This window comes from Xiphophorus hellerii, chromosome 8 (genome assembly GCF_003331165.1).
Source record: "Xiphophorus hellerii strain 12219 chromosome 8, Xiphophorus_hellerii-4.1, whole genome shotgun sequence".
In the NCBI taxonomy this organism is placed as follows: domain Eukaryota; kingdom Metazoa; phylum Chordata; class Actinopteri; order Cyprinodontiformes; family Poeciliidae; genus Xiphophorus; species Xiphophorus hellerii.
In genome coordinates, this window is record NC_045679.1 from 24,062,956 (window position 1) to 24,078,503 (window position 15,548).

General features: G+C 39.1%; 1 protein-coding gene across 3 annotated transcripts; it reads right to left on the reverse strand.

The window, feature by feature from the left end:
• Positions 1 to 274: 274 nt before the first annotated feature.
• On the reverse strand, positions 275 to 12,487 carry LOC116723864 (GRAM domain-containing protein 2B-like). Of its 3 annotated transcripts, none has more exons than XM_032569047.1 (14): positions 12,231 to 12,487; positions 11,454 to 11,582; positions 10,229 to 10,316; positions 10,068 to 10,137; positions 9,886 to 9,989; positions 9,702 to 9,797; positions 9,554 to 9,625; positions 8,568 to 8,648; positions 8,298 to 8,409; positions 7,333 to 7,449; positions 5,061 to 5,151; positions 4,818 to 4,922; positions 4,642 to 4,726; positions 275 to 2,457 (listed from the first exon to the last, which is right to left on the reverse strand). In XM_032569047.1, exons 1-14 carry the CDS (start codon positions 12,323 to 12,325, stop codon positions 2,419 to 2,421), a joined length of 1,284 nt encoding a protein of 427 aa, XP_032424938.1. In that variant the 5' UTR covers positions 12,326 to 12,487; the 3' UTR covers positions 275 to 2,418. The 3 variants fall into 3 exon arrangements, with proteins under 3 accessions (XP_032424938.1, XP_032424937.1, XP_032424939.1); XM_032569046.1 differs by having other exon boundaries at positions 10,229 to 10,319; XM_032569048.1 differs by lacking the exon at positions 12,231 to 12,487 and adding an exon at positions 11,676 to 11,799 and having other exon boundaries at positions 10,229 to 10,319.
• Between the last annotated feature and the right edge of the window lie 3,061 nt (positions 12,488 to 15,548).

The window sequence follows — 15,548 nt, forward strand, 5'->3', positions numbered from 1 at the left end:
CAATGTTCGCACCTGTCTTTTTTTAATGCCGTTTTAATACACACAGGTGCTTGACTCTTTTTTCCTCAAGGAAGAATATCCTTCCTTCCTTCCTTCCTTCCTTCCAGTGTTTCACTCCATTTTGAGTTCTATACGCCTGTATTTAAATAGTTAATCCAAAATTATTTATACGCTCTCTGTCTGTCAAATAGTAGAAATGACTTCGCTTAAACATGAAGTTTATTTCTGATCGAAAATTAGACCGATATCTCTAAAAACACGATTTAAGAACACAAAAGGTTGGATCAATTTTATAAAAAAAAAAAATATATACATATATCGTTTTTATTTCCATCAAAATTGCAAGTTAGAAATATTTACAGCTTTCACTGTAGTCAATGGGAAATTTTTTTACAACTCTTCTAATAATTGCTGGTGAGCCTTTTGCATATTTCCACTGATATTTTGAGGATTTATGATCAGTTTTGAACTCTTACCTTTTACCTTTCACCTGCTTCACAGATATTCTATCAGATAATATAGACAATATTTTTAAAAAATTAAAAATCTGCTTTTTAAAATTTAGAATTAAAATTGTTCAAATATGCAGAATTATTCTTCTGCTTCTCAATTATTAATAAAAAAAAAAACTACTGACTGTTGAAGAAACCAAACAATTGTCTCCATTGGCAAATGGATTTTTAGCTCATCTTTAGCTCTGTCCACAGATTGGCTAAAGATTCAAGTCCAGCTGAGACACTTAAAAACATTATTTAAAGAAACTAAACACTTCTTCACCACGTTAGCCACGCCATGTCTAATGTTGCTCAGGATGAAGTTTCCCTCCAGACTACCTGATGTTGTTGGTTTAGTGTTCTTCTTTTCCTAATACCAGTAACTTTGACTAGACTCCCTGTCCCAGTGGCTAAAAAAGACACCAAACCGTTATGTTCTTACCACCAAGCAGGCCTATGGAGAGGATGATCTTGACGTTGTATGTTTCTCTCTTTTTTTAAAACTAACTGAAGTCTACATTATTGTGGCCTAACAAAAAATCTGTTTTGTTTCATTTGACCACGAAACAGCCTTCCTCTATGACTTGCACCCAGCAGTGTTTGCTGAACTGTGAAATGTTGCTATCTGCTTGGCCTACATTCTTTAGGATTGCCTTGGTGGTGGTGACCCTTGGATTCCTTTTCACCTCTCACACCACCAGTATCGCCACTGTAGGAGTCACTTTTAACGTCCTGCTGCACTCTCTAAGTTTCTCCACAGTGTGGTACTTGCAACCATTTAAAATTTTCCTTAATTAGCTCAACATCCTAGCCTGGAATTGGATTATGCCTCCGCCACTGATTCAGGCAATACATGATCTAATTGATATCTTTACTTTTTTTTCTAGTTCCATCAAATCTTTTAAAAAGACATACTTTACATGTTGAATTACCAGCGGGCATTCGACCAAACAGTCCTGTTATCGGGATACTCCGCGTGCACGTGCGTTCATTTGACCGCCGTCTGCCGACTGTCACCAACCTAATGTAACCCGAGAAACGATCCTGTTGAGGCAAAAGTTCAGCTGATTGTGGAAAGGGGGAGGAGGGGGAACCCAATAATCTAGAAAACTGATACCAGCACTGCAAAATGAACGCAAAAGGTCTGCGGTCTAAACAACGGTCTTCAAGTTTTAGTGAAACGAAAGTTTGAGGAAGAAAGTTTATTCTTGTGAACATAATTTATCCGATTACAAAATCAAAGCATCTGATTATCAAAGTAAGTCAACTCTTCTAGCGAAACATCTATGATAAATAGACCTAATATAATGTCATTATTATCTTTTTATTTTGTTTCTAAACATACCACTCACGTGAGTTAGAGCAACTATTTACAAAAGCACTGTGGACTTTTTCTTCACCATAAGAAAGTACTTGGCTATATTGTGCAAACATCTCCAGCTGAGTGATTTATACGCGGGACGTAAACAGAATCTATTGGCATTTCACTTCTAAGAGAAAGAGAGCACTATTTGACCTTTGACCTATTAAGGAACGTTTTCAAACACTGACAATTGCACTTTTGAACCTAACCTTCATGGTCATACTTATATACGTAGATAAATAAGTGTGAGAGTGTGTTAAAAAAAACAAAAAAACTACCATCATGACATTGCAAGCTAAAATACAGTACATAAAATATGCTGCCGTGAAGCTGCAGCACTGCTTTGTTTGAAACGAGAGACAGAAAAGTCCTGAGGGAAACACAGAGAGAGGCTATTATTGCACAGCAAATGTTCACACAGCTTTTTAAGACCGAGCTCTCGGCGTGTGAGCTGTCCAGGCTTTGGCAACTGAGCCACCAAATGTGCCGCAAAGCTCCCACCACCTCTCCAATTACCAGCCAAGCCTCCGTCTGGACAGAAACACCTACGCAGGTCTTCCTTTAAGTCTCCTCCAGGAGCTTCCTGAGGTTCCTTTGAATCTACGGCGAAACAGCAAGAGGAGAGACAAGACAGAGGGACATCGATTAGCCGTTTACGATAGGCCGTTGTATATTTGTTAAAATAGAACTATGGTCTTGCGCGGGACAAGTTGATTTTTGCTGTTTGTCATCTCTATGGGCTGAATAGTTAGCTTAGCAACTGATTTAAAAAATAGCGTTGCTTTGTGAAACTGTGAGCATTCGCAGGATGCTAGACGGCAAAAAAAAAACAAAATACTTTTACTTGCCATCACTGCCCATTGCGTTAACAAAATGAAACCCGGAGATGTAGGTGTTATTAATTTGGTGCAGCGCGCCACAGCAATTGGAAAGTAACGCAGAAAAATCATTATTGGATGAATATGGAGCGTAAAGCTACTAATGTCTCCAGTATTAGGAGTGGTTTGAACCACATTTTCTCCTCTTTGAAGGCTTAACTTTTCATTTTCTCTGCCATTAATGTTCGTCCCCACCCCGAATCCTGAGTTTAAGGTAATATGTTTGAGTTTCATCAATAGCTTGTCAGACTCCGTTCAGCAGCTGTTTTCTGTACGAGTTTATCAATTACTCAAACTTTTTGTGGAGGAATTTTGGTCCTCTCTCAATTATTTAATAAAATTGATGGTTTTCAGATTGACATTCTTCTGTAGCAATGTGCTAACGCCATTTTTTATTTTGTTGCTAATTTTTTTTTAGATAATCACATCAGAACATAACTGAGGTTAAGACTTTAAACTATCTCTAAGCTCCACTACTATCTTGCACACCGCTATTTACTGACTTGACCCTCAGACCCAGCCGGTCAGCTCGACTCGTGATTCATAAGCAGGTGACGGGGTGAATCTTTGCAGCCGAGACACTGAGCTGTTTTGTGAAACAGTCTTTTGACCGAGATCTCCGGGCAGCGGATCCCTGGAAATGTTTTATGAAAGTGAAGTCGGTCTTAGCCGCAATCAGGAAGAATTATTTTACGTCCTGATTGTGTGAAGGGCTTTCCTAAAAAAGGTCATGCAAAAAAAGCCTTACTGACACAATAAAACTGTATCTTTCACACAGGGCCGGCCCAAGCCTTTTTGAGGCCGTGAGCCCTCTCCCCACCCCGCATACCAGCAGGTCAACACCAGACACTCCATCATTCCTAGGCTACTCTAAGTGTGTAACAAACCTACTATCATTAGCACCATTTGTGACTAGCTTAAACTGTAGTGGTGTTGTTATGGCTGTTGGTTTGAACCTTACAGGAGAAGCAAACTAAAAATATTTGGATTTTGAAATGCAGAGTGGTATTTAATATTGTTTTAACTATTTGAAAGTTAAAATAATAAAACACTAAATTTACAGTAAACAAGTTAACAAATTTAATATCTTTTATTTCCCCGACAGTGGCAGCAGCCAGCAGCAGGAATGTGTGCCAACTATGAAAATAATATAGAAAATGATTTTTTCAAGTCTAGTTTGTATTCAGTGTTTAAGAAAAAAACATATATATCATGCTAGCTTTTTGCTCTTGGAAGGGCAAAAAGGTCTTGGGAGCAAAAAGCTCCCAAGAGCTTTTTGCTCTTGGGAGCCCCCGGTGGTGTGGAGGCCCTATGCAGCCATGTGCCTCGGGATGGATCTGATTTCCTCTCAAATTCCAGTATATTGTTATAAGAAGCCTGTGAAATTCCCACCACTTTTGACCCCATTCAGTTTAAATGCAGTTTTACCAAATACTAAGGAAATGTTTGTAAACTGGAAAATAGAAAAAACAAAAACAACTTTTACTCTTAAAATGTGGGCATTTAGCAAATAGAAATATCTTTTGAAGATCCTAACTGAAGGTTCAAACTGATTTAATGTCAGAAAGCGAGTTTCTTTAAACCATTTACATTTCCAGATTAGTTCCCAGTTGTACATATCAAAGCGGACTCATGTTTTCTCTGGACAGAACCAGGTAAAAGCTTCCCCTCTTGTTTACAGTCATCATTCTAGCCGAAGCCGCTCTGCTGCGGGAGGTGGGTTCATGTTTACTCTGCAAACATGAACAGATTGTGTTTTACATTTATAGTAACTCTTCAACATGATTTTCCTAATCTTAAAAGCGGCCCTCTGAAACGGTCACTTTGCTAAACCTTCGGCTAAGAGGCGATAACAGCGAGTTAATACACGGTAGATTTGTGCAGTCAGTAAATGAGCAGAGCAAACCTTCTCTAACTTGAACAGGTTAGTGGAAAGCTCCCCGTAGATCTCCGCGTTCACTTCGACCTGCGACCTCTGGCTCCCAGCATTTCTGCAACAAGGTTTGCTTTTATTAATTATTTAGCAGATCGCAGACGTAGCGCGATCTGGAAGCACGGTGCTGAAACTTTCCGGGCTCTCACTCGTTATCAACGAGTTCCCCCATCGACAGCAAGGAGTTCAGGCGGTGCTCAAGAGCCACAATCTTGAAGGCCATGTAACAAGAGGACAAGACAAGAACGCTGACTCTGTGGAGACAAAGAAAAAAGACCAAAAAAAAAAAATAGCGGCATGTGTTGCAATCCTCGATCCGCTACACACAGATCATTACAACGCAGAAAGACAGCAGCTGGTTGACTGCTCATAACATTCAGGCGATTACTCACAAAAACAGATAGATGAAGAGGATGACGTGTAAGGACTTTGGCTGCGAGGACGAGTCTTTTGGTGTAAGTCCATGTGGCGGCTTGCTTTGGCCTACAGTCGCGGTTAAAAAGAGGGAAAATATGTCATGCTGTGAGGTGGAAAGTCGGAAAATACATTCAAGGGCTTTTAAACATTTTCAATAGCGAGAATTCATATTTTTATGTATCTAGTAGTGGAGAGGCGCTACTTCTCTTTGGCATGATGGGGGGAAAAAAAGGAATTCTAGATTACAGTTCTTCAAATAGCTTGTGAACTTTAGCCTTGGTTTTGCTAAATCTGGCATTTCAGAAACAGTTTCTGTACCATAAGTCCAGTTAAAGATTAATTTGAAGTTGTCTAGAGTTAAAACAGGTTGTTTATTGGCGCCTTTTTAAGTGGAAGTATTATGTGTTTTCCAGCCACATAGTGCCATTTTAAAGTACAATCAAGTAACTATGTTACCTTCAGTTATTATAAAAATGCTATATATGTAAAATATGACAAAAGAAAGTTTGACTCTGACGCCTTGAAATCTGGCTTTTTGTCTGCGTGCTCTTTCTGAAACTACGCATTCAGGAAGTCATCACTAACAATCAGCTCAGCAGATGAGCTGTTCTACCAGGTGTTTGCTAATTGCTCCCGGCTAGTCTGAAGGAGCTGAGCGGGAGACGGGGCGGTGTTCTGTGAGGTGGAAGCTTGGACGTTTGGAAACAGAAGTTCTGAGGAGGAGCTTCGTCTCCGAAGGCGGAGCCAGGTCCACCCAGACGTTTGGCTCAGCTGAATGGTTGGCGTGGAGATTAACGGATTTCTCAAACATGCACAAAAGAATCAAGGTAACGCTCCAGGTTTTTGATGAGGGAATAACATTATAACATGACGTAAATCTCAAAAAAGTCAATTTTACATAATGACGCCCCTTTAAACCTTTTTGAATGAGTGCATTCAGTCAAAGTCAAAATCCAAAAATGCTAATATGTAAAATATAATCAACATGGCAAATAAAGGTAATTTTTTTTGTAATTCCTGCCATCATTAACCTCTGGTTGGGTTTTGTTCTTTGGAATATGTAAGAAGAAGAATTTAGAAAATGAGAAAAATCAAACATTTCCCAAACCCCGTTTTCTCTTTCCATTGTTATCCATGCCTGGAAAACAATAAAACACTTTTCAACACTTCAAGGGAGCGCTGACATCTACAGTAACCTTTTGACTGGACGCGCTGCAGCTCTGAGATGTAGCAGAAGCCTGGAAACGGTCAGCTTTGCCGTAAATAAAGACGACCTTGGGCTGCCTCCCAAAATCCTCCATCAGGCCGATTCAACAAGCAACGTTCTGATTTGTAGCTTCTGACCTGAGCAATGTGCCAAGAATACGTTTACTTTACATCCACTCTCCTTGTCTAGAGGTACACACATAGATCAGCGCGGTCTATGTGATACAGCAGGAGCGGTTTGAACTGTGTGAGAAACAACCGACTCCAAACATTAAATTACGGTGTCAGAATGGCCCAGTCAAAGTCCAGGTCTAAATCCAATTGAGAATCAAAGGTATGACTTGAAAACTGACACATGTGATATGTTCCTTCCACTTTGTAATGATCGTACACTAGGGTTGGGTGACATGGACTTACAATTTATTACAATATTTTGCAGTACTATTATGAAAACAAAGAGTTACGATAAAAAAAACTGTACTGAAAAAGGCTTTTACTTATTTTTTAGGTAACTGCATGCTGCAGACTTTGTGTCGCCATAGCATAAATGCTGCTCTTGAAAAACATTCCTATTTGAAATAAGCTTTTTCAGGACGCCATGCCCTGAATAGTGATATATATTGTTAATCTAAACATAGAGACTTCATTTAATCATTTAATCTCTGAATTTACTGATATCTATACATTTTCTCGTGGACAAAACAGTGGAGAAAAAAAAGTAGAAATGACATCTTAGTCAGTTTTTTTCAACATTAACTGGAATTTATCGGGGCAACTAATCATGACAAAAAAAAATTCACAATAAATGACAAACGATACGATGAATTGCAAATAAAAAGATATCCTCCAGACATATTAAAAATCAATAAATTCACTTTGAACAACCTTCTGTGGTGAAGAGACAAACTGTGCTCATGTTGGACACATGTTGCTCTCACAACTATCAGGACAAAATGAAGCAATGACAATTAAACAGATTATTCCTCAACGTGTTGAGACTTTTTTGTTGTTGTTTTTTTTTTAACTTCAGGATTTAAATACCATTTTTGAGCGCGGCTCCGTGCTTTTGGCTCGGGTTCTGGAGGTGAATGTCTGCGTGGACCGAAACCTCTCTGGTCTTTGCTGCACTCAGAAATGTGTCTGGGAGGCTGCTGAAGTCTGTGACATAAACAGAGAGACGCTGTCAGCCCAGTTACTTGAGTAAATATTAACACTACCTTAAAATACTTAACAAATCAACAAGTGCTCTTGCCATTTAAGTCCAGAAAAAGCATGAGGGGAGTCTATTAGCTAAATAGACTAGCTAGTACTCTAACTCACAGCTAATAGACTAGTATGTACTAGTCTATTCGTACATACTAGTCTAGCTAATAGACTAGTATGTACTAGTCTATTGTAGTTAAATAGCTTACTAACTACAGTCTAACTACTAGGTAGTAGCTAAATAGACAACTAGCTAAGCTATTCGTCAACTTTCTAAAGACTAGCTAGTCTATTTTGCTAAATAGACTTGCTAGTACTCTAACTCCCAGCTCTAGTCTATTAGCTTGTAGTTAAATAGCGTACTAACTACAGTCTAACTACTAGGTAGTAGCTAAATAGACAACTAGCTAAGCTATTTGTCAACTTTCTAAATAGACTAGCTAGTCTATTTTGCTAAATAGACTAGCTAGTCTATTTTGCTAAATAGACTAGCTAGTCTATTTCGACTAGCTAGTCTATTTTGCTAAATAGACTAGCTAGTCTATTTAGCGAAATATACCCCAAAACCAATAATAGTCTATTTAGCTAATAAACTGTTAGCTAAAGTTTATTTTAGTCCCTAGGGGGATTAGTAGCGTTTTTCTGCAAACTGTTCTCGTTGTAGAAAGAATCCTGCTTGGTTTTTGTTGCCCTAAACAAAGACTATGACATCTGAAGCCTTTCAAAACAAGGACTCCATGACCGTGAGCAGAGTAAATGAAGGTGGGGTCCATGGTATTTTATTGTAAAAACAAAACACACACCGCTTATTTTATCATAATCTGGAGTCTGCGACCCAGAGCTGCTGCTCTCCATCATGTCCTGCCGCCTCTGGTGCACAACTCCATCCAGGTCGGAGAAGTCTCCAGTAAAGTCCTGCGGCGCACACGCAGCAAAGCACACAGCAAGTCCCAGTGGGGTGTTGAGTTACAAGGCAACAATGCACGTCCGCATTCCATCACAATGGATCAGGTACAATGAATACGTCCTGAACAAACATGGCAGAAAATGGAAGGACCCGACCCCTTACTGACCAGAGGAAGCGACGTGGGGCAACTAGCTCTGAAGCTGTTTTCACAGGAGGAAGCTACAGGGCTGCTACTTATCTTATCCACCTGCAATGACAACATGCAGAGTTTTAGAAGAATAACTGGAAGTACTGGTGGAAATCTCTACAAACCCCCCAAACCAGACCGTATGTTTTGAAATTGTTCCTGTTTGTTTGAACGATTGATTTTTTTTGAGATACTGGTTCCATAAATGACCAGATAACTTCAAAAAATATTTAAATATATGGTTTAATGCAATTATCTGTAGTGGTGCTCTTTATGTACCTGACGAATGAAACTAGCCTATTTATGCTAGTAGGTGTGTTATATTTTTGTAGTACCTAAATTTTGGGGTAACTAAATACGTGTAACATATTTCAAAAACAAAATTTATTAATCAAGTAAATTTTTAAAATATATGTTTCACTGTTATTGACATAAATGCCACAAATTACTACAAATTACCAATTAACACCCATCGCTACTAGAAATAAAAAAAATTAAAAATAATAAAAAAATTACAATGCTAGTTCCTTAGCGAGCTATGTTTAGCTAGCTAACTTCATATAGAGTTATGCTAGTTTAGCTTAATCCAAAACAATTTTTGCTAGCTTGGTCATTTTTTGCAAAAAGTACTTTTGAATATGCTATAAAGTTATATTGTATTAAGTAACTACAAATGTAACAAATTACCTGTTTTTAAAGCCCCCAAACAACCAACAAAATGCACATGAAATAACACAAGAGCATTTTATTCTTTTTGCCTTTTGCATCTTCTTTTCTATGCTGGTCAGTCACCGTATTTAACAGCATTCGAAACCAGAAAGTTAAATCCAGCTAATGTAACAGTAGTTGCTAAATGCTAATGACCCCTCTCCTAATGATCTATCTGCCTGTTGTAGTTATTTTAAGAAGACATTTTAAAAATACAACCAACTAGTTCTTGGACATTACAAGAAGATGTTATTTACCTCCAGATGAGGGCAGATGGATTTCAGAAATTTAAAGGTGTTGTTTCGAGAGAGAAACGATACAAAGACATGCTAAAAAAAAGACAAAAGAAAACATCACTTTTATGTTTATATTCTAAGAAGAACACCGATTGTACAATTTACGTACATCTATGTCTGTAGTTCCAATTACAAGAGCGTTTGGCACCAATAACGCAGTCTTAGTTTTTTTTATAAGTTTCACCGACATCACTGGGATGGAAATCTGGCAACGAGGAAGCACAATTAACGACAACCGATCGGTATTGGAAATTTGTCATAAGTTCCCTGTTTGCAGTTTTTCTTTAGCGTACCTTGATATCTTTGCCAAAGACTTTGGAGTGGAAGCAGATCCAGTTTTGCGAGACGAACATTTTGCCCTGATACAACATGTCTCTCTGCAGGGCGCAGGTGTAACCTGGTGGCAAACACGTATTCAGTTTCCAAAATGAAACAACCCAAACATGTCATCCAAACAGGAGGATAAAGAGCTTACTCTGTTTGAGCAGCTCATCTTTGCTGACCGCCTTGAATAACTTGTGGTAATGCGCGTTCGTCTTTGACAACTGCGAAAAAAACGAAAGAGCATACCACGGAATCGTTGAAGAACAGCAGACGGGTGGAAAACCTCGGCGGGATTCGAAAACGCATCGCTACCTGGTTGGTCTGGGATTTCTTCCGGTCAAACTTGGTTTCAAAGTCGCTCAGGCTCAGCATTGGTGACGGCGGCTCCACGGGTTTCTGTCTGCTGGATGAAAGAGGTCAGTGTTTACGGCCGGGCAGCCCGAAAGCTCTACATCACATTATCAGTCAAACGCAAACGTCGGATCCTGAATGTGTGTTTACTTTGAGACTGCTTTGGCTCACGGCAGCCGAGGGAATCTGTAAACAGCTTTTGTCCTACACAAGATTCATGAATTGTAGGAGCTGGAAAGTTTCAACAAAATTACAAACTATTCTTAGGAACAGACTAGAATGAGGCTCTCGTGGAATGATGACATTGAGAAAGAAAACAAGCGTAGCAACATCGTTTCAGGTAGCTTGCCGGCAGTGTGCAGCAACCAAAGGCTTTGGAAACTTTTTAGAACACAGGCATACACTGATGCTCAAAAAATATCATCGCTTCTGATATGAAACAACACCCCCAAAAAAGAAAAAAAATGGAATACATCTGTGGACATTAAAAGTTTACACACCCATTTTTAAAATGCCTTGATTTGCTGTGTAAAAAGAATGAGACCACGATTTTTAAAAAAGTCTACTTTTTTTCAGCTTTAAAGTGACATTTAAAAATTGAAAAAGCTGAAGTATGCTTTCAGAAAATGTACACACCGTCAGTCCAATACTTTGCTGCATCTATCGGATTAATCAATTTGTTTTCTTGACTTTCACCCATTTTATTAAATGTGGAGAATTTCATTAAACGTCTGAACCTGAAATAAAGTTCAGCAGTGCTGGTAGGGTTTGTTTGTTTTTCACCTTTGCACATGTGAAACCTTGAGTTCAAGCAATAGCTTGCAGAGATATTACAAAGGATCAAAAATGATCCTGTACCAGGAAAAAGAAACACAACCCTAGCACGGCTATATTACGTACAGCTGGAAAAAAAACCCCAGGAATTTATCTTGCTTTACTTACTGTAAACGGTAAGTAAAGTATGATGTAACGTCGTTGAATCATAGCGTTTTTAAAACCTTTACAGGTCCATGCCTGTAAAGTTGTAACGCTACACACAATGAAGCTTTTGTATTAAGAGATAATAAGTCGTGACATTGTTGTCCGGCTAATTTTGACCGTACAGAACTTTTAACATAAAGCTATTCGATACTAAACATGAGGATTAATAGTACAAAAAAAAAAGCAGTGATGCATTGGTGGTCACCTGATGCTGGCTGGTTTCTTCCTGCTCTCTGACGGCTCTGACTCGGAGTCCAGCAGCAGCTGGAGGTCTGCCGGTGCCAGTCCACGCCTCTTCTGCCTCCTCTCCTCCTCATTGTTCCCCTCTGAGGACCTGGGAGCAGAGGAGAGCACAGTCAAACATGCGAGAAGGTGTTCAATTACACTTTGCATGCAGTCCTTTTACACCTGGGTGAAGCCACCATACGTCATCTGCTGCAGGTTTTAACTCGTTTCCCTCTTCTCCCTCCTCCCTCTGCTGCGGTTGTTGTTTTGCTGGTTAACTGAACATGTAGCCAGGAGGCATTAATAAAGACAAGCCCCCTTTTTTGTTTTTGTTTTGGTCCTGCACGTAAATTGGACCCTAGAGGGCGCCACTACTAGGGCTGACATAAGACACTTTAAAAGTAAAAGTAACCCCAAACGTTTGCAGGAAAGTTTTTTTTGACATCTTGGATTTCTGAATGCAAATGAACGCCCCCCCCTGCACCCCAATTGCTGCACGCGCCACGACTGCGCCGCATCCGACTATTTAAAGTCACCGCATCCACTTAATTTACATACAAAGCATGGAGCAGGACGCGAATGCAAATAGCGGTTGTCCATCATATCTGGATCGTTTTCACTTAAGCCAAAAAAAAAAAGAGAAAAGAGAAAGAGAGAAAGCAATAAACAAACAAACAAACAAACAAACAAAGTGCAAAGTGGAGGAGGGAAAAATGCAAGGCCCGTCCTTCTGCCTGGCATCTTTATCCAGACTCACGTCAAGCTTTTCCCCCGAGACTCTTTGCAGGGAAGTTGATCTGGGGCGGACAGCGGGGTCAGAGGTGCGTCCGCCTGCTCGCTCATCGGGACCATACTTTACGGTTCATTTCTCCTCGTCCGCCACCGTCGGTTTCCCTCACCCTCCCTGCGCGGAGGATTTTCAGGAAGTCTGGGAAGTTTTTTTTTTTTCCCCCTTTTCTTTCGTGTGGTTCGGGACGGTGGCTCGATGGACGGAGAAGCAGCACAGAGGAGGAGCCGGGAAGAAGGGGAGGGAGCCGCCGGGAACAACGTCAGGAGAAACGGGGAAGAGCGGAGTCCTAACACCGACTTACAAAGTCTAACATTTATGTAATGTAATTATTTTGTGCGAAATGTTAGTGAGTTTTGAATGCGTGTTTCTTTTTAAAAGTTTTTTTTAAAAAATGTTCTAAAACATCAGGTAGCAGTGTATTTCACATGCAGTTCCAGCAGGGGGCAGCAGAATCTAACTAATATGTTTGGTGTGTTTTCGGAGACTCTTTCGTGCTCCCATTTCGTCCTTCCGGTGCTAAAATCAAACCGTTTCGTACCCATTTAGGTAAGCCATTGTGTATCAGTAGATTTTTCTTTTTTATTATTATTATTTTATATATTCTGCATAAAAAAATATTATATTACAAAAAGCTCAAATTCCACGTACATCACATCTAGTTACTCTGAACCCTGTTCAGGAAAGTTGGCTTCTAGGACAAATGACCCCAAACAAGCAATATTCTACCAGTAGAAACATTTGTAAGAGTCATAAAACCACATTTCCAACAGTTTTAGTTGTTTCAAACTGAGCTAAAACACACAGTTTACGTCTGAGACATGTTAGCTTCTCACCAGCCACTGATCTTAGCATCTGGCCGCTACAGATGAGAGAGCGACTAAAAATAGGATTGTGCCAAATGAACTTAAGGAGTTATCATAATATTTTGTGGTTTCTATTGTTATGACATTAAAAGTTGTGATAAAAAGTTTTTGCAACTTCTTACAGTTCCACAAGCACAAATACTGCTCTTAAAAACCTGCCAATTTGAAAAGAAGTTTCTTCAGGACAGTTACGTGAAGATGTGTGATTCTTGTCAATAAATGGCATGCAGTTAATCATGTTTTCAACAGTACTTCTATTTATTGATGCTCTCATGATACCAATGGTGCAGAAAATTGTAAAATAAAAAACAAAAAAAACCAATTCTGACATAAGGTGACTTTTTGAAAAATAATTAAGTGGAACTTGTCTTGTGATGATAAATCCCCTGAAAAAGTTGGGGGTTTGTCCGGGAACGTTTAAATGTGCATCTGCTTTGACATGAATAGCAAGATCGCTTAGAGCTGCTGAGGAAGTAATTCTGACATTTGATTAATTTAAGGTGGACAAGTTGCAGGACTGTGATCCGACACCCCCAAGTCTACTTTATCAAATATACACGGTCTTTTAAGCTGACTTGTCTAATTCTGCTAATTGCTAATATGAGATGTTAATGCTATATATCTACTCTACAATCCCCATTTTAAAAAATAGCATAACAGTAAAATAATGATTTTGATCAGTACATCTATCCATCTGTGCTAAAAAATTATGTTTTGATGATTAAGTATTTGTGTATCTTCTTCTAAATCTAGTTGTGAACCTGATTGTACAGTTTAACATAAGAGCAAAACATGATTTCCTACATTTTCGTTAACGTTTGAAATTTTTACATTTATTTCTAATTTACAAATACAAATTGGCCAACACCAAACCTGAAAGTTATTAGAATTTTTGTGAGTTTATTCAACCCCCAATTGTTTGGCTTTATTGTCAAACAATAATTTTTTTAGATTTGATTATCCAAAAGAATTTTACAGCTTCTCTGTTTTTTTTTTTTTTTACATAGGGCCCCTTAAACAGTCCAGTTTTCAGACATTTACCTTTCCTAAATAAAAACTCAGAAGTGTTGTTCCTCGTTTCCCTTCTCGTGACTCCAGGAGTCGCTGTTGCACCGTTTAACGACAGCTTGGTTTCATGGACAGAGGGCAGTAAGGACTCACTGTCCAGGAGACAATGGCGCAGCCTGCAATGCAATGCAAGTTAGCACCCAGCGAGGCTGCCATTAATCATGCTGACAGGGAACACTGGCTTATAGGTGGGAACGCTGCCACAGACCCTGTGACTGATTTTATACTGAAGGAGAACTGGGATGCATTGAGACCGACGTTGCTTCGTCAACGTGATTAAATCTGATTCACTCACGATGGCTTACAAGAGGCATTCAGGTCCTTGATGATGATACGTGTCACAAACGCAAGTTTTGTTCGTCAGGTCACCTGGCAAACAAACGACCTCAACTTAAATTTTAAAATTAGTCTCTACACTTTGAAGAACAAAAAAAAAAAAAAAAGAAGACTTTTGCTCCCCTATTGGAGTTAGGAGTTGAGCCATAAAGTTCACCAGAGACACGGTGAGCTGCAGAGTGTTGGAGCGGGCGTGGCCTTCTGACAGCTCAGGAATGATTAATGCACGTTAGAACAAAATACCCGTGCTGAAATACTTACATCAGTGTAAAGTGTTTCACTACAATCAAATTGTATCATTTCATAAATCAGTCATGAAAAATCCGGAGACCTTTCTTTGGAAGAGGTAGAACAAGCACAACAACAACAACAAGAAAAAAAACTCTGATGAGTGAATAATAGATTTGACTTTCTTTTCCTTTAATCAATGCAGTTGTCAGAAACATAATTTTGACTAAGCAGTAATCTCTCCAGAGGGGAGGAAAATGTAAAAAAAAAAAAAAACAACAAAAAACCAGAAAGCAGTGTCAGATCTCTGTTTTTATGAATCTAAGATCAAGTCAGTTCCAATTTGTGGCTTAAACCTTCATCCAAAAAAAGTAAGGGGTGCTGAAAAGTTTCCGGCTATGCATAATTGTTATGCCTGCCAGCCCTTCCTTCCCTTAGCCAAGAGTTTTTCCCACTGCTCTTTGATTTCATTACAAAATCCTTCTGTGGCCCAAGGAGCCAAATTTACTTTCAGAGAGCTAACGTCGAGAGAACTGTGCCTTAAATCTTGACAATTTTGCAAAGCAGTGAGGCTATTCGTAAATTTATCTTTTTCAGTCATGGAATTACCACATTAATTCAGTTTTATTTCCCCAATTGCTATTTGAAAACATTTTGGACCGTTTTAGTATAGACTGTGGAAAAGTATCATCGTTAAACCTGGAAGGAATTAAGTTTCAAATGTTGTTGCTTTTACCGTTTGTACTTTTTCACATTTTAATCGCCTCACCATCACAAACGTCAATGTACT

Excerpts from the sequence above, each read along its gene's own strand:
- LOC116723864 (XM_032569046.1), bottom strand. The coding sequence starts at position 12,325 with ATGGTCCCGATGAGCGAGCAGGCGGACGCACCTCTGACCCCGCTGTCC. Across the intron at positions 10,320-11,453 it reads AAGAAACCAGCCAGCATCAG|CAGACAGAAACCCGTGGAGC; the intron begins GTGACCACCAAT and ends TCTTTCATCCAG. Across the intron at positions 10,138-10,228 it reads AGAAATCCCAGACCAACCAG|TTGTCAAAGACGAACGCGCA; the intron begins GTAGCGATGCGT and ends TTTTTTTCGCAG.